The sequence below is a fragment of the Ranitomeya imitator genome, chromosome 2 (assembly GCF_032444005.1).
Source record: "Ranitomeya imitator isolate aRanImi1 chromosome 2, aRanImi1.pri, whole genome shotgun sequence".
Classification (NCBI taxonomy): domain Eukaryota; kingdom Metazoa; phylum Chordata; class Amphibia; order Anura; family Dendrobatidae; genus Ranitomeya; species Ranitomeya imitator.
The window spans coordinates 391,721,069-391,747,705 of record NC_091283.1 but is presented as its reverse complement, the minus strand read 5'-3'; the positions used below and the strand labels follow the sequence as shown (position 1 = coordinate 391,747,705).

General features: G+C 49.8%; 1 protein-coding gene across 1 annotated transcript in view; it reads right to left on the bottom strand.

Annotated features, from left to right (window-relative positions):
- LOC138666652 (zinc finger protein 850-like) overlaps window positions 1–26,637 on the bottom strand; it is a 92,616-nt gene that overhangs the window by 13,145 nt on the left and 52,834 nt on the right. Inside the window, exons 7-12 of the mRNA XM_069754842.1 lie at window positions 7,219–7,282; window positions 5,940–6,089; window positions 5,631–5,810; window positions 5,425–5,548; window positions 5,244–5,341; window positions 1,697–1,787 (exon numbers count right to left, since the gene is read on the bottom strand). Of these exons, the coding sequence (XP_069610943.1) occupies window positions 1,697–1,787; window positions 5,244–5,341; window positions 5,425–5,548; window positions 5,631–5,810; window positions 5,940–6,089; window positions 7,219–7,282 (707 nt within the window). The remainder of the gene's footprint in view (window positions 1–1,696; window positions 1,788–5,243; window positions 5,342–5,424; window positions 5,549–5,630; window positions 5,811–5,939; window positions 6,090–7,218; window positions 7,283–26,637) is intronic.

Below are 26,637 nucleotides of genomic sequence, written 5' to 3'. Positions count from 1 at the left end.
GGAAAAATGCTCGGGAAACAGAACACAAATCCGAACGTTGCTATATTTATGCCGAATTTGACATAGGTGAATGTTTTCTGAACAAGTTCGCTGATCAATATTCTTAATAAACCAGCCTGAACGTTTTACTTAAACCACTACCTGTGCCAACTCAAGCGCAACCAAGTGAGCAGAAACGTAACACTTCTCATATCAACTACTCAGTGAAGAACAAACAGCACTCAGCTAACAGACAGATCTTAGATGAAAATACAAAAGGAATATTGTGGCCCTTCTGGATTTGTATATGTGTACCGTTTTGGAAAACAAAGTTGTACAATGATGTTCTCATTTTATAGTTATCCAAACTGACATGAATGAAAAATTTCAATCATTATTAGCCACAACATTTAGCGATCACCATAAAAATGTGTTTGCTTAATTGTACCGTTTGCTATGATTATACAAATTATGACATGTTTATTATAATTGTTTTTTGTCTTTATTTTATCTTATAATGTACTGGCATTATAAGACCAGTATATAATTACCAGTACATGTAAAAAAGAATGTTATTGAGGTTTTTAGGCTGAGAAAATTCTCTTGTACATAGCAGTGAAGCCTGTGGCTAATAATGTTTCTGTCTTACACATCTGAGGTCACCGACACTAAGATGTTTCATAATATGCTTCGAGACATCCATTGTGCACAGTGACCTGTGATCGCTCTTCACTCACAGTCCGGTCTATCTCCTCTGCAGCAGTTCAGAAACGTGTTCTGGATGCAGGGGAGAATCAGTTGTACAAAATACTGTTAAAAAAAAAAAATGAAAAGTCGCAAACTTTTTGTCTGACTTTTTGGCATTTTCACGCCAGTCTAAGGGAGGTCAGCGGGTGAAGTATGAATGGGGCTTGCTGGTGCCCGCCAAATTCATTTCTAGCGGCATAACTTACACCCATCAGAAATGTTGCTCCAATCCGTTCTTGACTTTTTCTAGCAAGGCACACAGAGGTGCGCACCACTGAGAAGAAGTATTGTGTGCATGTCTGAATAAATTCAGTATTACTTACCCCAATACCCTCCTTCATCAAAGACTGGAGTGCACGGTGTCAATCTTGAGGAGATTGTCTTGTACTTTTTCTTTTCTTTTTTACTATGGGCCTAGAAACTTAATAAGCAGGTACTTGCTAACAGAAAAAATTACCTGACTGTTGTACTTGACGCTGGGTCAGAGTGGTCACCGACTGCTCTTGCCGGTGATTCAGCTGCTCCACATCAGCGAGCAGCTCTTCTTCTTGCGGGCTGCTCTGTTGATAATGGATGGCTTCCGATATCATGGTGATTGACAGTCAGCTTCCCGCAGTTAAACTATCAAATAGCATAACATCAGCAATCACCTCCCATCAACAGAACAGAGTGGAAGAGAATCTGAATCAACAGTAAGAGCGGTCTGTGACCAGTCTGTTTCAGTAGAAATCAGCAGCAGGCACAAAAGGCAGGTAGGAAAAAACTACCTGAGTGATAGTTCTTAGCACATTGTAAAAAAAGAAAGAAAAAAGAAAAGTCCCTGGTAACCACATAATGAATCAGCCCCAATATCCACATCAAAAGTTTTATGTGAACACATCTGAAAAAACTCCAAACATCTAAAGTTACTCTACAGGCCAGTGACTGATTAGAACCTGTGACTTCTCGGCATTTAGTGGTCACTACTCACCTGTGCAGTTATCTGTAGGAATCTCCTTCTTACACCACTCATCACCCATCACATATGTCTCTGTAGTATCAATATGGGGCAGATCTTCACCCTGAAACAAAGATTGTAAAAGTCACTGGCAGATGATGACGTTTGAGAACATCCAGACAACATCTAATGTATATGATCAGCTTTATGTCGTCGTCTCCACCAGGTATAAAACATACACTGAATGGCCACATTGCTAGAGACACCCATCTAGTAACACGTAGGATCTTCTTTGCTATTCAGAACCTCAGATATTAATCGCGTCATAGATTGCACAAGGTGCTGAGATTGTTCCCCAAGAACACTGGCCCATGCCAACAGGATAGATTCTTGTAGTTTCTGCAAATTTAGAAGGTGCTGAGATGCTCTGAATAACCAATTCTACCTCGTCCCAGAGATGCTTTATAGGGTTAAGAACTGACGACTGTGAAGGCGGAAAACAAGGAAAACTCACTGTCATATTCCTGGTGTAAATGCATGGAACCTTTTGAAGATAATTGATGTATGACATAATATATCCTGCAGCATCACAAATATACCTTTCTTACAGGACACTGATGAACAGTACTGTAACTATATGGTAATGCTATGGTTTATTGTACATACAGGTCCTTCTCAAAAAATTAGCATATAGTGTTAAATTTCATTATTTACCATAATGTAATGATTACAATTAAACTTTCATATATTATAGATTCATTATCCACCAACTGAAATTTGTCAGGTCTTTTATTGTTTTAATACTGATGATTTTGGCATACAACTCCTGATAACCCAAAAAACCTGTCTCAATAAATTAGCATATTTCACCCATCCAATCAAATAAAAGTGTTTTTTAATAACAAACAAAAAAACCAACAAATAATAATGTTCAGTTATGCACTCAATACTTGGTCGGGAATCCTTTGGCAGAAATGACTGCTTCAATGCGGCGTGGCATGGAGGCAATCAGCCTGTGACACTGCTGAGATGTTATGGAGGCCCAGGATGCTTCAATAGCGGCCTTAAGCTCATCCAGAGTGTTGGGTCTTGCGTCTCTCAACTTTCTCTTCACAATATCCCACAGATTCTCTATGGGGTTCAGGTCAGGAGAGTTGGCAGGCCAATTGAGCACAGTAATACCATGGTCAGTAAACCATTTACCAGTGGTTTTGGCACTGTGAGCAGGTGCCAGGTCGTGCTGAAAAATGAAATCTTCATCTCCATAAAGCATTTCAGCCGATGGAAGCATGAAGTGCTCCAAAATCTCCTGATAGCTAGCTGCATTGACCCTGCCCTTGATGAAACACAGTGGACCAACACCAGCAGCTGACATGGCACTCCACACCATCACTGACTGTGGGTACTTGACACTGGACTTCAGGCATTTTGGCATTTCCTTCTCCCCAGTCTTCCTCCAGACTCTGGCACCTTGATTTCCGAATGACATGCAAAATTTGCTTTCATCAGAAAAAAGTACTTGGGACCACTTAGCAACAGTCCAGTGCTGCTTCTCTGTAGCTCAAAAGTGGCTTTACCTGTGGAATGCGGCACCTGTAGCCCATTTCCTGCACACGCCTGTGCACGGTGGCTCTGGATGTTTCCACACCAGACTCAGTCCACTGCTTCCTCAGGTTCCCCAAGGTCTGGAATCGGTCCTTCTCCACAATCTTCCTCAGGGTCCGGTCTCCTCTTCTCGTTGTACAGCGTTTTCTGCCACATTGTTTCCTTCCAACAGACTTACCATTGAGGTGCCTTGATACAGCACTCTGGGAACAGCCTATTTGTTGAGAAATTTCTTTCTGGGTCTTACCCTCTTGCTTGAGGGTGTCAATGATGGCCTTCTTGACATCTGTCAGGTCGCTAGTCTTACCCATGATGGGGGTTTTGAGTAATGAACCAGGCAGGGAGTTTATAAAAGCCTCAGGTATCTTTTGCATGTGTTTAGAGTTAATTAGTTGATTCAGAAGATTAGGGTAATAGGTCGTTTAGAGAACCTTTTCTTGATATGCTAATTTATTGAGACAGGTTTTTTGGGTTATCAGGAATTGTATGCCAAAATCATCAGTATTAAAACAATAAAAGACCTGACAAATTTCAGTTGGTGGATAATGAATCTATAATATATGAAAGTTTAATTGTAATCATTACATTATGGTAAATAATGAAATTTAACACTATATGCTAATTTTTTGAGAAGGACCTGTATATGCTAGCCACCTTAGGGAGAGACCCAAGTTGGGCTAAATGTAGCGGGACGAAAGAGACCGAAAAGCCCTCTACTTAAAGGAAATACATAGTGGATGCTTTCCTGAAACGGAAAGTACTTGCAAGCAGCATAATACAAAGAATAGCAGGTTTACCCAGAATCCTTTGCAGTAGGCGGAGCTATGCAAATCATCTCTTTCCACACCAGTCTAATCCACAGCGCTTGGAACCGCCAAGCGTGCAATGCTGCGGATTAGTTTCTAAATTTACACAGCCAACCAATTCCTACCTGTGGACACGTGTTTCGGGCTTTAGGCCCTCATCAGCACAGAACTGGAACTGGTTGGCTGTATGGATTGGGGCTCTGTGAGCAAGCGATACATATATGCTAGCCACCTTAGGGAGAGAAACAAGTTGGGCTAAATGTAGCGGGACGAAAGAGACCGAAAAGCCCTCTACTTAAAGGAAATACATAGTGGATGCTTTCCTGAAACGGAAAGTACTTGCAAGCAGCATAATACAAAGAATAGCAGGTTTACCCAGAATCCTTTGCAGTAGGCGGAGCTAATTTGCATAGCTCCGCCTACTGCAAAGGATTCTGGGTAAACCTGCTATTCTTTGTATTATGCTGCTTGCAAGTACTTTCCGTTTCAGGAAAGCATCCACTATGGTTTATTGTAGTCATTTTTATGTGATAGTTATGAACTGTAGGCAACTGAGCAGGGGAAAGTTACAGAAGGTCAGTCCTGCAGCTGGGCAGGGGAGAGTTGCAGGGGGGGTAGTTTTGGGAGATGTTTCTAGGTGGTTCGCTGTATACACAATTATTATTATTATTATTATACATTTTTATAGCGCCATTTATTCCATGGCGCTTTACATGTGAATACGGGGCAAATATAGACAAATACATTAAACATGAGCAGATAACAAGGCACACGAGTACATAGGGAGGGAGGACCCTGCCCGCGAGGGCTCACAGTCTGCAGGGGGTGGGTGAGGATACACTAGGAGAGGGAAGAGCTGTAGACTGTAGTTGTAGTGCATGCCTCCTATCTGGAGCGCAGTAGAGTGAGGTTGTGCTATTGCTCATTGTTGGCACTTGGGACATGATATTACGTGTGCGGTCCAAGCGTAACAGTTGCGTAAAAATACATGCTGTCAAGCTCGGGACGGGAGACCTGCCAGCCAGTTCGAGTGTTGTGATGCAATCCTCGTTCAAGTTATACATCTGACTCTTCCCTTATACTGGTGGATAAAACAAGACTGAACATTAGAACTTCACAGCCGTCCACAGCTCACAGGGAAGATCTCGTGACACCTTCTCTCCATCTACCTGATTGTCCTGAGTAACATTGGGATCTTCTTCTTTACTGTCCTGTGGAAGAAGAGGACGGGGACATCTCTCTGGTGTTGTCCTCTCACTGGATAGAACTGGAGGAAACACATACAGGGAGTGAATTCACTGTTTACATATAAATAATTATAGGCCGTGTGTATTTAGTCCTGTCTATTACCTGGTGATGAGAGGGGCTGGGGAACCTCCATCATGACGTCCTTGTACAGATCTTTGCGTCCTTCTAAATACTCCCACTCCTCCATGGAGAAATAGACGGTGACATCCTGACACCTTATAGGAACCTGACACATACAATGATACCGTCATCCCCCGATTCCTCCATAGCGTTACTGTATAATGTCCCAGCATTCCCAGCAGCGTCACCTCTCCAGTCAGCAGCTCGATCATCTTGTAGGTGAGTTCTAGAATCTTCTGGTCATTGATGTCCTCATGTATCAGGGGGTGAGGTGGAGGCCCCATGATTGGGCTCAGGGGTCTTCCCCATCCCTCAGACACAGGAGCCTGACAGCGCTCACTAGAGGTCTTCTTCACTACTGTGTAATCCTGGTTATGGAGAGACACATTAATAAACCTCCCTACAGACATTTCCAGAGTCCTCACCTCTCCAGTTTTGTCCATCTGTTATTCCTATAGATAAGAATTATGTAATGTGACATCATCAGAATCTCTCACCTCTCCAGTAAGCCGAAAGAGGATCTCTAGGGTGAGGTGTAATATCCTCTCCGCCATCTTGTCCCTGTCCCTATCCATCCTTGTAGGGTCACTCAGGAGAATTCTCTTATATAGAAGATCTCCACTGAGAGGATCCGATATTGTAGGGACCTGAATGGGGAGAAGATAACGATGTAATATCATAAAGATCCCATGTAAGAAATCACCGGAGCGGTTGCTGGCGTCACATGATCACTACATCCAGTCATGGCCCCGTCCTGCCCCCGGTATCACACACAATCCAATTATAGGCACATACAGATATTTATCACATAATATCTCTAACCCGGCACCAAAAACTCAGAAATAACCTAAAAAGAAAACCTAAATTAACTGACTCTTTGTTAAATAAATGTTCCATGAAAAAAAGATATAAAATTATAAAGTGCAGGGAACATCCACAGAGATTGGGATGGCAGAACTGGGGACGTCAGTAACAGATTATGATAGAAGCTACAGAAAATTGTAATCCCAGTAAATGTGATTGTTCCAGAAAGGCCCTGCATAAATCGAGAAAACCAAGAAGGGGATATGTGTCAGGGCAGAAATAACGATACTAAAGACTAAAAAATTATAAAGATAAACAGTCACACTCAATAAATCATATCTTTAGTAAAGAAAAAGATTTATTTCAATCACAAAAAAGTGCAATAAATTCACCACTGCCAGGTCAAATGAGGAAGGCAAAGGTATTGTTTCGACCCTATCTTGGGTCTTTTTCAAACCTTGCTGGAAAATGAATATATAACAGTGGTGAGTATACACGGAGTGAACATGCAATTCTACAAACACAAGATACATATAAAAATAAAATAAAATAAAGTCCCATGTGTGCTGTATAATTATAGAAACATGTCAAAAGAATAAAGCATATGAGTCCCATGTTGGTGGAGTACAGGTAGTGGGCTTGTTATCAATATAGTCAAGCGATAAGCGCTGAATATGATGCTTAAGTATCCAGTGAAAAATACCAGGGAGATGGAGAGAATTTGGCTATGGCAGGTCCCAGATGAAAAATAGAAATAAAAGGACAATACAATCCCAATGTCGGGCCCAAATACCAATTATAAGATGTAAGATATACTGTATGCTATACCTTATAATTGGTATTTGGGCCCGACATTGGGATTATTTTTATATGTATCTTATTTTTGTAGAATTGCATGTTCACTCCGTGTATACTCACCACTGTTATATATTAATTTTCCAGCAAGATCTACCTCTTTGGCCCAAATGTCACCTCTCTGCTGTCCAGAATCCCAGAGTGTCTATCAGCCATATCCTCCTTCTTCACCTCTCGCTTCCTAAAGCTCAATGTAGACAAAACCAAACTCATCATTTTTCCCCCATCTCGAGTATCCCCCCCACATGATCTGCCTATTATGGTAAATGTCATCACACTCTCTCCTGCACCTGAAATCCACTGCCTTGGGGTAACTAGAGGCTCTGCCCTGTCCTTCAAACCGCACGTCCAGACTCTTGCCACCTCCAAGTAAAAAATATTGCCAGAATCCATCCCTTCCTCAGCCCACAATCTACTAAAACTCTTGTGCATGCCCTCATCATCTCCTGCCTCGATTACTGCAATGCCCTACACTGTGTCCTCCCAGCTAACTCCCTTGCACCACTCCAGTCTGTCCTCAACTCTGCTGCACGGCTAATCCACCTTTCTCCTCGCTACTCCCCTGTTTCTCCCCTCTGCAAATCCATCCACTGGCTCCCAGTTCCCCATCAAATCCAGTTCAAACTACTAAAACTGATCTACAAAGCCATTCACAGCCTGTCCCCTGCCTATATCTCTGGACTAATCTCCCAATATCTTCCCTCACGTAATCTTCGATCCTCCCAAGACCTCCCACTCTCCTCCACACTTATTCGTTCCTCACACAACCGCCTCCAATATTTCTCCCGAATATCCCCCATCCTCTGGAATTCTGCGCCTCAACACGCCTGATTATCCACCACCCTCGGATCCTTCAGACAGAACCTGAAAACCAATCTCTTTAGGAAAGCCTACAGCCTGCAATAACCATTCTGCTGCCTCACCAACCACCCGAACTGCCGCCTCACCACCACTGGAGATGCCGCACCCTCGACCTTCTGTCTCTTCCCCATTACCCCATAGAATGTAAGTCCGAAAGGACAGGGTCCTCTCCCCTCTGTACCAGTCTGTCATTGTAAATTTGTTTACTGTAAACGATATCTATAACTCTGTACGCAACCCCTTTCTCATATACAGCACCATGGAATTAATGGTGCTATATAAATAATAATAATAATAATTGAAAGATGTCCGGGGAATATTATAGTCCTGGTGTGTGTTGGGGATCTGTATCCTCTCTGTGGTCATTACATCAGTGCAGGTTTTACAGATATTCACAGTAATACACACGTGATCATCAGAGCAAATGTGCAGAGTTCCAATGCTCCACCATCTAGCACACAATCCCTGCTCCCCCATTACATCTCACCAGTGCAGACTTCTCCCTTCACCTCTTAGGGTATGTGTCCACGTGCAGAAAACGCTGCGTGTTTGACGCTGCATAGGGACGCAGCGTCAAACACGCAGCGTCCAGATGTTACAGCATAGTGGAGGGGATTTAATGAAATCCCGTCTCCACTATGCGTGGTAACACGCACGCGGCGTCCCTGCGACTCCGGACATGCTGCGCGTCTTTTCAGATCGCAGCATGTCCGTATATCTTGCGGCGACGCTGCGTCGCCGCAAGATATAGCACAGGGCGCTATGGTGGGGAGCGATGATGCCGGATGTGTGCTGTGAACACATCCGGCATCATCGCGTCCCAGAAAGGGGGCGGGGCTCACCGCAGAGCGGCTAAGCCGCTCCGGCGATACCGCCGGCCATCCTGAACGTGGACACGCAGCCTTACATTTGGAGCCGGCTGTACCCAATGTGCAGAGTCCTTGTGCCCCCCAGGACTGAGTCCTGTCCCCTCTATCACACAGTCCCTGCTCCCCCATTACCGCTCACCAGTGCAGACTTCTCCCTTCAGCTCTTACATGTGGAGCCGGCTGTACCCTAATGTGCAGAGTCCCGGTGCCCCCCAGGACTGAGTCCTGTCCCCTCTATCACACAGTCCTGCTCCCCCATTACCGCTCACCAGCGCAGACTTCTCCCTTCAGCTCTTACATGTGGAGCCGGCTGTACCCTAATGTGCAGAGTCCCGGTGCCCCCCCAGGACTGAGTCCTGTCCCCTTTATTACACAGTCCCTGCCCCCCATTACTGCTCACCAGTGCAGACTTCTCCCTTCACCTCTTACATGTGGAGCCGGCTGTACGCTAATGTGCAGAGTCCCGGTGCCCCCCAGGACTGAGTCCTGTCCCCTCTATCACACAGTCCCTGCTCCCCCATTACCACTCACCAGTGCAGACTTCTCCCTTCAGCTCTTACATGTGGAGCCGGCTGTACCCTAATGTGCAGAGTCCCGGTGCCCCCCAGGACTGAGTCCTGTCCCCTCTATCACACAGTCCCTGCTCCCCCATTACCACTCACCAGTGCAGACTTCTCCCTTCAGCTCTTACATGTGGAGCCGGCTGTACCCTAATGTGCAGAGTCCCGGTGCCCCCCAGGACTGAGTCCTGTCCCCTCTATTACACAGTCACTGCCCCCCATTACCGCTCACCAGTGCAGACTTCTCCCTTCAGCTCTTACATGTGGAGCCGGCTGTACCCTAATGTGCAGAGTCCCGGTGCCCCCCCAGGACTGAGTCCTGTCCCCTCTATCACACAGTCCCTGCTCCCCCATTACCGCTCACCAGTGCAGACTTCTCCCTCCAGCTCTTACATGTGGAGCCGTCTGTACCCTAATGCGCAGAGTCCCGGTGCCCCCCCAGGATGGAGTCCTGTCCCCTCTATCACACAGTCCCTGCTCCCCCATTACCGCTCACCAGTGCAGACTTCTCCCTTCAGCTCTTACATGTGGAGCCGGCTGTACCCTAATGTGCGGAGTCCCGATGCCCCCCAGGACTGAGTCCTGTCCCCTCTATCACACAGTCCCTGCTCCCCCATTACCGCTCACTAGTGCAGACTTCTCCCTTCAGCTCTTACATGTGGAGCCGGCTGTACCCTAATGTGCAGAGTCCCGGTGCCCCCCAGGACTGAGTCCTGTCCCCCCCTATCACACAGTCCCTGCTCCCCCATTACCGCTCACCAGTGCAGACTTCTCCCTTCAGCTCTTACATGTGGAGCCGGCTGTACCCTAATGTGCAGAGTCCCGGTGCCCCCCCAGGACTGAGTCCTGTCCCCTCTATCACACAGTCCCTGCTCCCCCATTACCGCTCACCAGTGCAGACTTCTCCCTCCAGCTCTTACATGTGGAGCCGTCTGTACCCTAATGCGCAGAGTCCCGGTGCCCCCCCAGGATGGAGTCCTGTCCCCTCTATCACACAGTCCCTGCTCCCCCATTACCGCTCACCAGTGCAGACTTCTCCCTTCAGCTCTTACATGTGGAGCCGGCTGTACCCTAATGTGCGGAGTCCCGATGCCCCCCAGGACTGAGTCCTGTCCCCTCTATCACACAGTCCCTGCCCCCCCATTACCGATCACCAGTGCAGACTTCTCCCTTCAGCTTTTACATGTGGAGCCGGCTGTACCCTAATGTGCAGAGTCCCGGTGGCAAATTTTAGGTCACGCCTCTGACCACACCCATTCACTAGTCACACCCATATCCACGTCTCAACCACGCCCATTTAGCACTGCTGATCAAACTGTTCATAAAGAATAATTATAAACAAAAAAATATGGCCACACAGTGCTCCATACTGTATAATGACCGCAGACAATGCTCCATACTGTAAAATTGCCGCACACGATGCTCCATACTGTATAATGACCGCACATGATGCTCCATACTGTATAATGACCGCACATGATGCTCCATACTGTATAATGACCGCACATGATGCTCCATACTGTATAATGACCGCACATGATGCTCCATACTGTATAATGACCGCACATGATGCTCCATACTGTATAATGACCGCACATGATGCTCCATACTGTATAATGACCGCACATGATGCTCCATACTGTATAATGACCGCACATGATGCTCCATACTGTATAATGACCGCACATGATGCTCCATACTGTGTAATGACCGCACATGATGCTCCATACTGTATAATGACCGCACATGATGCTCCATACTGTATAATGACCGCACATGATGCTCCATACTGTATAATGACCGCACATGATGCTCCATACTGTATAATAGCCGCACATGATGCTCCATACTGTATAATGACCGCACATGATGCTCCATACTGTATAATGACCGCACATGATGCTCCATACTGTATAATGACCGCACATGATGCTCCATACTGTATAATAGCCGCACATGATGCTCCATACTGTATAATGACCGCACATGATGCTCCATACTGTATAATGACCGCACATGATGCTCCATACTGTATAATGACCGCACATGATGCTCCATACTGTATAATAGCCGCACATGATGCTCCATACTGTATAATGACCGCACATGATGCTCCATACTGTATAATGACCGCACATGATGCTCCATACTGTTTAATAACCGCACATGATACTCCATACTGTATAATGACCGCACATGATGCTCCATACTGTATAATGACCGCACATGATGCTCCATACTGTATAATGACCGCACATAATGCTCCATACTGTATAATGACCGCACATGATGCTCCATACTGTATAATGGCCGCACATGATGCTCAATACTGTATAATGGCCGCACATGATGCTCCATACTGTATAATGACCGCACATGATGCTCCATACTGTATAATAGCCGCACACGATGCTCCATACTGTATATTGGCCGCACATGATGCTCCATACTGTATATTGGCCGCACATGATGCTCCATACTGTATAATGACCGCACATGATGCTCCATACTGTATATTGGCCGCACATGATGCTCCATACTGTATAAAGACCGCACATGATGCTCCATACTGTATAATAGCCGCACACGATGCTCCATACTGTATATTGGCCGCACATGATGCTCCATACTGTATATTGGCCGCTCATCATGATGCTCCATACTGTATATTGGCGGCACATCATGATGCTCCATACTGTATATTGGCAGCACATGATGCTCCATACTGTATATTGGCCGCACATGATGCTCCATACTGTATATTGGCCGCACATGATGCTCCATACTGTATATTGGCCGCACATGATGCTCCATACTGTATATTGGCCGCACATGATGCTCCATACTGTATATTGGCCGCACATGATGCTCCATACTGTATAATGACCGCACATGATGATACATACTGTATATTGGCCGCACATGATATTTTGTACCATATAATGGCCACACATAGCTACTCCTACACACACGGCTCCGCTCCATACACCTCGTACACACACGGCTCCGCTCTATACACATTGCACACGCTCCGTATACTTTGAGCACGCATGGCTCTGCTCTGTACACCTCATACACACGTGGCTCAGCACTGTACACCTCGTACACACGTGGCTCCGCTCCATACACCTTTCACACTCTGCTCTGATCCGCACACCTCTTACACACACGACTCCGCTCCGTACACCTTTCACATGCTGCTCCGCTCCGTACATCTCGTACACACCCGGCTCAGCTCCGTACACCTCGTACACACGCGGCTGTGCTCCGTACACCTCGTACACACGGCTCCGTACACCTCTTACACACGATTCCGCTCTGTACACCTTTCACATGCTGCTCCACTCCGTACACACGCGGCTGTGCTCCATACACCTCGTACACACGCGGCTGTGCTCCGTACACCTCGTACACACGGCTCCGTACACCTCTTACACACGATTCCGCTCTGTACACCTTTCACATGCTGCTCCGCTCCGTACACACGCGGCTGTGCTCCATACACCTCGTACACACGCGGCTGTGCTCTGTACACCTCGTACACATGGCTCCGTATACCTCTTACACACGACTCCGCTCCGTACACCTTTCACATGCTGCTCCGCACACCTCGTACACACGCGGCTGTGCTCCGTACACCTCGTACACACGACTCCGCTCCGTACACCTTTCACATGTTGCTCCGCTCCGTACACACGCGGCTGTGCTCTGTACACCTCGTACACATGGCTCCGTATACCTCTTACACACGACTCCGCTCCGTACACCTTTCACATGCTGCTCCGCACACCTCGTACACACGCGGCTGTGCTCCGTACACCTCATACATATGGCTCCGTACACCTTTCACAGTACGAGGTGCACCGAGCGGAGCCGCGTGTGTGTACGAGGTGCACCGAGCGGAGCCGCGTGTGTGTACGAGGTGCACCGAGCGGAGCCGCGTGTGTGTACGAGGTGCACCGAGCGGAGCCGCGTGTGTGTGTGTACACGAGGTGCACCGAGCGGAGCCGCGTGTGTGTCTGTACACGAGGTGCACCGAGCGGAGCCGCGTGTGTGTCTGTGTACGAAGTGTACTGAGCGGAGCCTCAGCCGCGTGTGTGCACCAAGCGGAGCTGCAGCTTGTAATTAGCACATGATGATACAGTGACTGACTGTCATAGGGGCTTAGCACTTTTATGCCTGGGGAAATAAAGCAGCCACATTGATGTGTTGTCAGTCTCTCCCTGGGAGCTGCTGCTGCTCCTCCTCCACAATGCACTGGACGGAGGAGTCATCTCTGTGACATCCACTACTCACTGATCTGCATCTGTCCCATTAGCAGCCTCCAGTCCACTCATGGTCTGCTGCTTACATTGCCGCCGGCACCCAGGCTGTGTCCGGCTGTGTTATGTCACCTCAGGTGTCCCCTCTCTCTGAACTGTGAGGCACACTGGAAGACTCAGGAACACACCGACGAGGAAGGGGCGTGACCTAACAAAAGGGGGCGTGTGACAGGAGCTTCAACTGTTCTGTCTGCGGGAAGCTCTGCGTCCCGGGCAGGACAGACGGGGCAAGCATCAAATCCGGGGCAGTCCCGCACAATGAGGGACGGTTGGGAGGTATGCCCTAATGTGCAGAGTCCCGGTGCCCCCCAGGACTGAGTCCTGTCCCCTCTATCACACAGTCCCTGCCCCCCCATTACCGCTCACCAGTGCAGACTTCTCCCTTCAGCTCTTACATGTGGAGCCGGCTGTACCCTAATGTGCAGAGTCCCGGTGCCCCCCAGGACTGAGTCCTGTCCCCTCTATCACACAGTCCCTGCTCCCCCATTACCGCTCACCAGTGCAGACTTCTCCTTTCAGCTCTTACATGTGGAGCCGGCTGTACCCTAATGTGCAGAGTCCCGGTGCCCCCCAGGACTGAGTCCTGTCCCCTCTATCACACAGTCTCTGCTCCCCCATTACCGCTCACCAGTGCAGACTTCTCCCTTCAGCTCTTACATGTGGAGCCGGCTGTACCCTAATGTGCAGAGTCCCGGTGCCCCCCAGGACTGAGTCCTGTCCCCTCTATCACACAGTCCCTGCCCCCCATTACCGCTCACCAGTGCAGACTTCTCCCTTCAGCTCTTACATGTGGAGCCGGCTGTACCCTAATGTGCAGAGTCCCGGTGCCCCCCAGGACTGAGTCCTGTCCTCTCTATCACATAGTCCCTGCCCCCCATTACCGCTCACCAGTGCAGACTTCTCCCTTCAGCTCTTACATGTGGAGTCGGCTGTACCCTAATGTACTGAGTCCTGTCCCCTCTATCACACAGTCCCTGCTCCCCCATTACAGCTCACCAGTGCAGACTTCTCCCTTCAGCTCTTACATGTGGAGCCGGCTGTACCCTAATGTGCAGAGTCCCGTTCCCCCCAGGACTGAGTCCTGTCCCCTCTATCACACAGTCCCTGCCCCCCCATTACCGCTCACCAGTGCAGACTTCTCCCTTCAGCTCTTACATGTGGAGCCGGCTGTACCCTAATGTGCAGAGTCCCGGTGCCCCCCAGGACTGAGTCCTGTCCCCTCTATCACACAGTCCCTGCCCCCCATTACCGCTCACCAGTGCAGACTTCTCCCTTCAGCTCTTACATGTGGAGCCGGCTGTACCCTAATGTGCAGAGTCCCGGTGCCCCCCAGGACTGAGTCCTGTCCCCTCTATCACACAGTCCCTGCCCCCCATTACCACCCACCAGTGCAGACTTCTCCCTTCAGCTCTTACATGTGGAGCCGGCTGTACCCTAATGTGCAGAGTCCCGGTGCCCCCCAGGACTGAGTCCTGTCCCCTCTATCACACAGTCCCTGCTCCCCATTACCACCCACCAGTGCAGACTTCTCCCTTCAGCTCTTACATGTGGAGTCGGCTGTACCCTAATGTGCAGAGTCCGGTGCCCCCCAGGACTGAGTCCTGTCCCCTCTATCACACAGTCCCTGCCCCCCCATTACCGCTCACCAGTGCAGACTTCTCCCTTCAGCTCTTACATGTGGAGCCGGCTGTACCCTAATGTGCAGAGTCCCGGTGCCCCCCAGGACTGAGTCCTGTCCCCTCTATCACACAGTCCCTGCTCCCCATTACCACCCACCAGTGCAGACTTCTCCCTTCAGCTCTTACATGTGGAGCCGGATGTACCCTAATGTGCAGAGTCCCGATGCCCCCCAGGACTGAGTCCTGTCCCCTCTATCACACAGTCCCTGCTCCCCCATTACCGCTCACTAGTGCAGACTTCTCCCTTCAGCTCTTACATGTGGAGTCGGCTGTACCCTAATGTGCAGAGTCCCGGTGCCCCCCAGGACTGAGTCCTGTCCCTTCTATCACACAGTCCCTGCCCCCCCATTACCGCTCACCAGTGCAGACTTCTCCCTTCAGCTCTTACATGTGGAGCCGGCTGTACCCTAATGTGCAGAGTCCCGGTGCCCCCCCAGGACTCAGTCCTGTCCCCTCTATCACACAGTCCCTGCCCCCCATTACCGCTCACCAGTGCAGACTTCTCCCTTCAGCTCTTACATGTGGAGCCGGCTGTATCCTAATGTGCAGAGTCCGGTGCCCCCCAGGACTGAGTCCTGTCCCCTCTATCACACAGTCCCTGCCCCCCCATTACCGCTCACCAGTGCAGACTTCTCCCTTCAGCTCTTACATGTGGAGCCGGCTGTATCCTAATGTGCAGAGTCCGGTGCCCCCCAGGACTGAGTCCTGTCCCCTCTATCACACAGTCCCTGCCCCCCCATTACCGCTCACCAGTGCAGACTTCTCCCTTCAGCTCTTACATGTGGAGCCGGCTGTATCCTAATGTGCAGAGTCCCGGTGCCCCCCAGGACTGAGTCCTGTCCCCTCTATCACACAGTCCCTGCCCCCCCATTACCGCTCACCAGTGCAGACTTCTCCCTTCAGCTCTTACATGTGGAGCCGGCTGTACCCTAATGTGCAGAGTCCCGGTGCCCCCCAGGACTGAGTCCTGTCCCCTCTATCACACAGTCCCTGCCCCCCATTACCACCCACCAGTGCAGACTTCTCCCTTCAGCTCTTACATGTGGAGCCGGCTGTACCCTAATGTGCAGAGTCCCGGTGCCCCCCAGGACTGAGTCCTGTCCCCTCTATCACACAGTCCCTGCTCCCCATTACCACCCACCAGTGCAGACTTCTCCCTTCAGCTCTTACATGTGGAGCCGGCTGTACCCTAATGTGCAGAGTCCCGGTGCCCCCCCAGGACTCAGTCCTGTCCCCTCTATCACACAGTCCCTGCCCCCCATTACAGCTCACCAGTGCAGACTTCTCCCTTCAGCTCTTACATGTGGAGCCGGCTGTATCCTAATGTGCAGAGTCCGGTGCCCCCCAGGACTGAGTCCTGTCCCCTCTATCACACAGTCCCTGCCCCCCCATTACCGCTCACCAGTGCAGACTTCTCCCTTCAGCTCTTACATGTGGAGCCGGCTGTACCCTAATGTGCAGAGTCCCGGTGCCCCCCAGGACTGAGTCCTGTCCCCTCTATCACACAGTCCCTGCTCCCCATTACCACCCACCAGTGCAGACTTCTCCCTTCAGCTCTTACATGTGGAGCCGGCTGTACCCTAATGTGCGGAGTCCCGATGCCCCCCAGGACTGAGTCCTGTCCCCTCTATCACACAGTCCCTGCTCCCCCATTACCGCTCACTAGTGCAGACTTCTCCCTTCAGCTCTTACATGTGGAGTCGGCTGTACCCTAATGTGCAGAGTCCCGGTGCCCCCCAGGACTGAGTCCTGTCCCCTCTATCACACAGTCCCTGCCCCCCCATTACCGCTCACCAGTGCAGACTTCTCCCTTCAGCTCTTACATGTGGAGCCGGCTGTACCCTAATGTGCAGAGTCCCGGTGCCCCCCAGGACTGAGTCCTGTCCCCTCTATCACACAGTCCCTGCCCCCCCATTACCGCTCACCAGTGCAGACTTCTCCCTTCAGCTCTTACATGTGGAGCCGGCTGTACCCTAATGTGCAGAGTCCCGGTGCCCCCCAGGACTGAGTCCTGTCCCCTCTATCACACAGTCCCTGCTCCCCCATTACCGCTCACCAGTGCAGACTTCTCCTTTCAGCTCTTACATGTGGAGCCGGCTGTACCCCAATGTGCAGAGTCCCGGTGCCCCCCAGGACTGAGTCCTGTACCCTCTATCACACAGTCTCTGCTCCCCCATTACCGCTCACCAGTGCAGACTTCTCCCTTCAGCTCTTACATGTGGAGCCGGCTGTACCCTAATGTGCAGAGTCCCGGTGCCCCCCAGGACTGAGTCCTGTCCCCCCTATCACACAGTCCCTGCTCCCTCATTACCGCTCACCAGTGCAGACTTCTCCCTTCAGCTCCTACATGTGGAGCCGGCTGTACCCTAATGTGCAGAGTCCCGGTGCCCCCCAGCACTGAGTCCTGTCCCCTCTATCACACAGTCCCTGCCCCCCATTACCGCTCACCAGTGCAGACTTCTCCCTTCAGCTCTTACATGTGGAGCCGGCTGTACCCTAATGTGCAGAGTCCCGGTGCCCCCCAGGACTGAGTCCTGTCCCCTCTATCACACAGTCCCTGCCCCCCATTACCGCTCACCAGTGCAGACTTCTCCCTTCAGCTCTTACATGTGGAGCCGGCTGTACCCTAATGTGCAGAGTCCCGGTGCCCCCCAGGACTGAGTCCTGTCCCCTCTATCACACAGTCCCTGCTCCCCCATTACCGCTCACCAGTGCAGACTTCTCCCTTCAGCTCTTACATGTTGAGCCGGCTGTACCCTAATGTGCAGAGTCCCGGTGCCCCCCCAGGACTGAGTCCTGTCCCCTCTATCACACAGTCCCTGCTCCCCCATTACCACTCACCAGTGCAGACTTCTCCCTTCACCTCTTACATGTGGAGCCGGCTGTACCCTAATGTGCAGAGTCCCGGTGCCCCCCAGGACTGAGTCCTGTCCCCTCTATCACACAGTCCCTGCCCCCCATTACCGCTCACCAGTGCAGACTTCTCCCTTCAGCTCTTACATGTGGAGCCGGCTGTACCCTAATGTGCAGAGTCCCGGTGCCCCCCAGGACTGAGTCCTGTCCCCTCTATCACACAGTCCCTGCTCCCCCATTACCGCTCACCAGTGCAGACTTCTCCCTTCAGCTCTTACATGTGGAGCCGGCTGCTAATGTGCAGAGTCCCGGTGCCCCCCAGGACTGAGTCCTGTCCCCTCTATCACACAGTCCCTGCTTCCCCATTACCGCTCACCAGTGCAGACTTCTCCCTTCAGCTCTTACATGTGGAGCCGGCTGTACCCTAATGTGCAGAGTCCCGGTGCCCCCCCAGGACTGAGTCCTGTCCCCTCTATCACACAGTCCCTGCTCCCCCATTACCACTCACCAGTGCAGACTTCTCCCTTCACCTCTTACATGTGGAGCCGGCTGTACCCTAATGTGCAGAGTCCCGGTGTCCCCCCAGGACTGAGTCCTGTCCCCTCTATCACACAGTCCCTGCTCCCCCATTACCGCTCACCAGTGCAGACTTCTCCCTTCAGCTCTTACATGTGGAGCCGGCTGTACCCTAATGTGCAGAGTCCCGGTGCCCCCCAGGACTGAGTCCTGTCCCCCCCTATCACACAGTCCCTGCTCCCCCATTACCGCTCACCAGTGCAGACTTCTCCCTTCACCTCTTACATGTGGAGCCGGCTGTACCCTAATGTGCAGAGTCCCGGTGCCCCCCCAGGACTGAGTCCTGTCCCCTCTATCACACAGTCCCTGCTCCCCCATTACCGCTCACCAGTGCAGACTTCTCCCTTCAGCTCTTACATGTGGAGCCGGCTGTACCCTAATGTGCAGAGTCCCGGTGCCCCCCAGGACTGAGTCCTGTCCCCTCTATCACACAGTCCCTGCTCCCCCATTACCGCTCACCAGTGCAGACTTCTCCCTTCAGCTCTTACATGTGGAGCCGGCTGTACCCTAATGTGCAGGGTCCCGGTGCCCCCCCAGGACTGAGTCCTGTCCCCTCTATCACACAGTCCCTGCTCCCCCATTACCGCTCACCAGTGCAGACTTCTCCCTTCAGCTCTTATATGTGGAGCCGGCTGTACCCTAATGTGCAGAGTCCCGGTGCCCCCCCAGGACTGAGTCCTGTCCCCTCTATCACACAGTCCCTGCTCCCCCATTACTGATCACCAGTGCAGACTTCTCCCTTCAGCTCTTACATGTGGAGCCGGCTGTACCCTAATGTGCAGAGTCCTGGTGCCCCCCAGGACTGAGTCCTGTCCCCTCTATCACACAGTCCCTGCTCCCCCATTACTGATCACCAGTGCAGACTTCTCCCTTCAGCTCTTACATGTGGAGCCGGCTGTACCCTAATGTGCAGAGTCCCGGTGCCCCCCCAGGACTGAGTCCTGTCCCCCCTATCACACAGTCCCTGCTCCTCCATTACCGCTCACCAGTGCAGACTTCTCCCTTCAGCTCTTACATGTGGAGCCGGCTGTACCCTAATGTGCAGAGTCCCGGTGCCCCCCCAGGGCTGAGTCCTGTCCCCTCTATCACACAGTCCCTGCTCCCCCATTACCGCTCACCAGTGCAGAATTCTCCCTTCAGCTCTTACATGTGGAGCCGGCTGTACCCTAATGTGCAGAGTCCCGGTGCCCCCCAGGACTGAGTCCTGTCCCCTCTATCACACAGTCCCTGCTCCCCCATTACCGCTCACCAGTGCAGAATTCTCCCTTCAGCTCTTACATGTGGAGCCGGCTGTACCCTAATGTGCAGAGTCCCGGTGCCCCCCCAGGGCTGAGTCTTGTCCCCTCTATCACACAGTCCCTGCTCCCCCATTACCGCTCACCAGTGCAGACTTCTCCCTTCAGCTCTTACATGTGGAGCCGGCTGTACCCTAATGTGCAGAGTCCCGGTGCCCCCCAGGACTGAGTCCTGTCCCCTCTATCACACAGTCCCTGCTCCCCATTACCGCTCACCAGTACAGACTTCTCCCTTCAGCTCTTACATGTGGAGCCGGCTGTACCCTAATGTGCAGAGTCCCGGTGCCCCCCAGGACTGAGTCCTGTCCCCTCTATCACACAGTCCCTGCTCCCCCATTACCGCTCACCAGTGCAGACTTCTCCCTTCAGCTCTTACATGTGGAGCCGGCTGTACCCTAATGTGCAGAGTCCCGGTGCCCCCCAGGACTGAGTCCTGTCCCCTCTATCACACAGTCCTGCTCCCCCATTACCGCTCACCAGTGCAGACTTCTCCCTTCAGCTCTTACATGTGGAGCCGGCTGTACCCTAATGTGCAGAGTCCCGGTGCCCCCCAGGACTGAGTCCTGTCCCCTCTATCACACAGTCCCTGCCCCCCATTACCGCTCACCAGTGCAGACTTCTCCCTTCAGCTCTTACATGTCGCTGCTTCCTGCACAGAAAACCCTTCACTTCCTACAAGCCCCCATCATGCTCCTCCCCCATGTGACTGATCACATGACTGTGACATCATCACAGGTCCTAGAAGCAGGACTGCAAAGGGTCATAGAATAATTATAATAATAATAATAATAATAATGATTTTTATTTATATAGCGCCAACATATTCCGCAGCACTTTACAATTAAGCGGGGACATGTACAAACAATAAATTCGGTATGGGCTAAGACAGTTTAAACAGTGACATTAGGGGTGAGGTCCCTGCTCGCAAGCTTACAATCTACAAGGAAATGGGGGGACACAATAGGTGAAAAGTGCTTGTTATTTCAGGTCTGGCAATTATAATAAATAAGGATTTTCATATAAATCTGCATGATCCGGTCATCAGCCCGTGTGTTTAAGTGCAATAGTCAAGTATCAATTGTATGGAGGGTGTGGAGACAGATGAATAATAGGGTGCAGATTCAGAGTAATATTTGGAAGGAGGGAACAGGGCAAAGTTACTTTACTGAGTAGTTGATTTGGTAGGCTTGTTTGAAGAGATGGGTTTTCAAAGCGCGCTTGAATAGGTCGGGGCTAGGTATCAGTCTGATCGTCTGGGGAAGTGCATTCCAGAGAGCTGGCGCAGCACGAGAGAAGTCTTGGAGACGGAGATGCGAGGTTCAGATTTCGGGGGATATTAGTCTTAGGTCATTTGTAGAATGGAGGGCACGTGTAGGGCGATGAGAGAGGAGATATAAGGCGGTGCAGAGCTGTGGAGAGCTTTGTGGGTGAGAGAGATGAGTTTATACTGGACCCTGTAGCGAATGGGTAGCCAGTGTAATGACTGGCACAAGATGGAGGCATCGGTGAAGCGGCTGGACAGAGGACAGAAATATGACTCTGGCTGCTGCATTCAAGATGGATTTGGTAAAAGGGAGACCGATCAGAAGAGAGTTGCAGTAGTCCAGACGAGAATGAATAAGAGCGACAGTAAGAGTCTTAAGCTGGGTTCACACTGCGTCTGTGGCGTCCGTTAGATGGACTACGTTACACCGCGGCATAACGTGGTGTAACACAGTCCGTTAACGCCGCCATTATTTCCTATGTCGGACGCATCGCTAGCGCACGCCCACAATGGACGTGCGCTAGCGATGTGCCATCATTGAGTGACGGACCCTGGGACGCGGGCTGCAGCGTTTCTGGGTCTGTCACCGCTAGCGCAGATAGAGCATCTGCTAGCTCTATCTGCGCTAGCGTGATGACACATCTGCACTTGCGTTAACAGCAGCCCGTTAACGTATGTATTGAACGGGCTGCTGTTAACGCAATATGAACCCGGCCATAGCAGTTTCAAAGGTGAGAAAAGGTCGGATTCTGGAGATGTTTTTAAGATGCAGGTGACAAGAGCGAGTGAGTGATCACATATAGGGAGTAAAGGAAAGTTCGGTGTTGACTATGACCCCAAGACAGCGGGCATGCTGCTTAGGAGTTATGGTTGAACCCTCCAGGGTAATTTCGATGTTGGGTAGAGTGAGGTTAGTAGAAGGGAGAAACACAAGTAGTTCCGTTTTGGAGAGATTTAGTTTCAGATAGAGGGAGGGCATGATGTTAGAGACAGCAGATAGACAATCCTTGGTATTTTGAATTAGAGTGGGGTGATGTCAGGGGAAGAAGTGTATAATTGGGTGTCGTCAGCATAGAGATGGTACTGGAACCCAAATCTGATTGTCCAATAGGGGCAGTGTATAGAGAGAAAAGGAGGGGGCCCAGGACTGAGCCCTGCGGAACCCCGATAGTAAGGGGACGAGGAGAGGAAGAGGAGCTGGCTAAAGATACAGTGAAGGAGCGGTCAGAGAGGTAGGAGGAGAACCAGGAGAGGGCTTTGTCCTTGAAGCCTATGGAGCGGAGCATAGTGAGAAGGATCTGGTGATCCATAGTATCAAATGCGGCAGATAGATCCAGGATAATCAGCAGAGAGCAATGACCTTTGGATTTAGCTGTTATTAGATCATTAGAGACTTTAGTGAGGGCAGTTTCAGTGGAGTGTAAAGAGCGGAAAGCAGATTGTAAGGGGTCGAGAAAAGAGTTATCCGAGAGAAAGCGGATTAGATGGGAGTGGACCAAGCGTTCCAGGAGTTTAGAGATGAAGGAAAGGTTAGAGACAGGTCTGTAGTTAGCAGTGCAGTTCTGGTCCAGAGATGGCTTTTTAAGTAAAGGGGTTATGATGGCATGTTTAAATGAGGAGGGAAAGATACCTGAAGAAAGAGAGGTTAAATATTTTAGTCAGGTGAGTGGTGACCACTGGTGAGAGAGACTGCAGGAGATGTGAAGGAATGGGGTCACTGTTGCAGGTTGTAGGTCGAGAAGTGAGGAGCTTGTAAACTTCTAAAACAGGCTCAAAGAAGTCTAGTGAGCTTGAGGTGCTTCAGGGAAGGGGATCCAGGCACTGAGGAGATTGGGCTGAGATATTCTGATGGATGTAGTTGATTTTTTCTAGGAAATAAGTGGCCAGATCCTCACCACTGAGATTGGTGATGGGCACCTGTACTTTAGGTTTCAGGATGGAGTTTAAGGTTTCAAAAAGTCATTTTGGGTTGTTGGATAGTGAGATGATGAGGGTGGTGAAGTAGGATTGTTTGGCCAGATAAAGGGCAGAGTTATATGTTTTGAGCATGAACTTATTATTATTATTATTATTATTATTATTATTATTATTAATTTATATAGCACCATTAATTCCATGGTGCTGTACATGAGAAAGGGGTTACATACAGGGTTATAGATATCGATTACAGTAAGCAGGTATACAGTGACAGACTGGTACAGAGGGGAGAGGACCCTGTCCTTGCGGACTTACATTCTATTCTTATAGTGGATGAAGTCTTCTGCAAAGAGAGATTTTCTCCACTGCCGCTCTGCACACTTTGAGCAACGCCGAAGAAAGCGTGTTTGCATAGTGTGGCAGGGCTGCCATTGTCTGTGTAGGGTCTTTCTGCATGTACTGTAGAAGGCGCTGCTTCATCTAGGGCATTCTTCAGTGTATTATTTAAGTGTGACAATGCTAAGTCTGGACAGGAGAGGGAGGAGATGGGGGCTAAAGATATGTGGAGATTGTCCATAAGCTGCTGGGTATTAATGGTGCGTGTATTCCGATAAGTGTGGTAAGTGGGGGTGTCCTGGGTGAGGAGACAATTCTTGACAGAGAAGGAAAGAAGGTTGTGATCCGAGAGCGGGAGAGGGGAGTTAGTAAAGTCGTGCAGTGATCCGGGACGGGAGAAAACCAGGTCCAGAGTATTCCCATCCTCATGCGTAGGAGAATTAGTAAACTGTGAGAGGCCGAATGAAGAAGTTAGAGAAAGAAGATGAAAGGCGGATTGGGAGAGGGGATCATTGATGGGGATGTGAAAGTCTCCCATGATGAGGGTGGGGATGTCACAGGATAGAAAGTGAGTAAGCCAGGTGGCAAAGTGGTCTAGAAACAGGCGGGAGGAGCCTGGAGGGGATAAACAGCCGCCACTTGCAAGGAGAAGGGCTTAAAGAGTCTGATGGCGTGGACTTCAAAGGAAGGAAATGTAAGTGAGGGAATCGGGGGATGACCTGGAAAGCACATTGTGATGAGAGGAGCAAACCAAAACCTCCACCCTGTCTGTTCTCAGGTCTGGTGGTATGTGAAAATTTCAGCCCACCAAACCAGAGAGCGGCAGTGTCTGAGTGCTGGATCCAGGTTTCTGTAATAGCCAGAAGGTCAAGGGAATTAGAGAGGAAAAGATTGTGAATGTTAGTTACACACAGACCGTGCATTCCAGAGAGCACAGTGGAAAGCAATAGGAGAAGGCATGTACTGAGTGTTAATAAGATTAGCAGGGTTTCTATATGCAGCTGGAAGAGAATAATGTATGCTGGTGGAGGGAGGCCCAGGGTTGGGGTAGATGTCTCCTGCAACTAGTAGAAAGAAAAAAAACAGAAAAAGCAGGTGGTGGGATGATTTGTATGAACATTTTGAGTGCTGCAGGAGGTAGTGGCTGGTTTGGAGTGGGTTAGAAATGTCAGTAGAAGTAGAACCTCAGAGTTAAACATGGGAGAGGGGAGAAGGGAGGGTGGATATAGAGAGAGTGCCCAGAATGTGTTAAAGGGCGGGCGAGTTGTGAGAAAGCAGAAGTAAAAACAAATAAGAAGCAGATTGATATGATCAAATAAGAAGCATGATTGTTTGAAAAACTTATGCACCTTACCTGTCTCCTGCCCTGTCCAAATGCCATTGTCTAACTGCCAAGCACTTGATCCTGTTATACTTAATATCTGTTGCACACGCGACCCTGCGCGCTGTTGTGAATTCCGCTCTTGGGCTCCCTCCGGTGGTTGTAAGTGGCACTTTTGTGAGTTCTGCTCTTGGGCTCCCTCTTGTGGTTTCTAGTGGTATGGCTGCTCCTTGGAGTTAGCTGTCATCAGCTGCCTCCACTTATTGTCCGCTATTTAAGTCTGGCTCTTTATTCAGCCTGTGCCACTTGTCAATGTTCCTAGCTGGATTCACATCTCTGCTTGGATTCTCCTGGTTTCCTGACCAGTTCTGCAAAGATAAGTTCTGGCTTTGCTCATTTCAGTCCACATGTTGTGGACTTATTGTTCTGTGCATTCTATATTTGTCCAGTTGTCAGTATGGATTTTTTCTGTTAGCTGGAAGCTCTGGGAAGCAGATTTACCCTCCACACCTTTAGTCAGGTGTGGAGATTTTGTAAACTCTGTGTGGATTGTTTTGTAGTTTTTATACTGACCGCACAGTATCCTTTCCTGTCCTGTCTATCAAGCTAGACTGGCCTCCTGTGCTAAAATCTGATTTCATTTCTGCGTATGTTATTTTCCCCTCCTCTCACCGCCAATATTTGTGGGGGGCTATCTTTCCTTTGGGGTTTTTCTCTGAGGCAAGATAGGTTTCCTGTTTCCATCTTTAGGGGAAGTTAGATCTTAGGCTGTGCCGAGGGGTCTAGGGAGCGTCAGGTACCCCCCACGGCTATTTTTAGTTGCGCTGCTAGGTTCAGGGTTTGCGGTCAGTACAGATACCACCTCCTTCAGAGCTTGTCTCATGTTGTTCCTAAACCACCAGATCATAACAGCGCGCGTGCTATCCCAGCCAGACTAAATATATATGAAATGAAATGACTGCTAGCATCAGGAACCAAATGGCCACAATCAGCAATTAACCAATTAGCATAAGGCCAGAGCAGGCATTATTATGCAGGGTAAACAACCAATGCTGAACAAGGCTATAAAACAGTGGGGAAAAAAGGAAAAAAAAGATAGCTTTGAACACTTTAAATCAGAAAACAAAAAGAGAAAAAAAAGCAACAGAGGAGTGATTGATAAATTACCATGAGCAAAGCTTGCTAGATATGGCTCTGTTCACACTTGTAGTCAGCACACAAATGGATGATGGATAAATTACCATGAGCAAAGCTTGCTAGATATGGTTCTGTTTGCACTTGCAGTCAGCACACAAATGGATGATGGATAAATTACCATGAGCAAAGCTTGCTAGATATGGTTCTGTTCACACTTGCAGTCAGCACACAAATGGATGATGGATAAATTACCATGAGCAAAGCTTGCTAGATATGATTCTGTTCACACTTGCAGTCAGCAAGTGAGTCAGCATAGAGAGAGGGAGAAACTCTGCTCAGCACTAGGCCAGTTCCATGAGATCTGCGCTCACTGGGCGTCTGAAGACGCTGCTGATCTGTGCAGTTTTGGTGCTTTTTTCCTATAAGCTTAGTGGAGCCTAAAAAAACTAATGTAAAAAACACTTTTAAGAGTAGAAATAAAGCTTTTCAGTGCTATTACAAAACCTTTGTAAACACTGTGTCACATCTGCACCAAAAATGCATCAA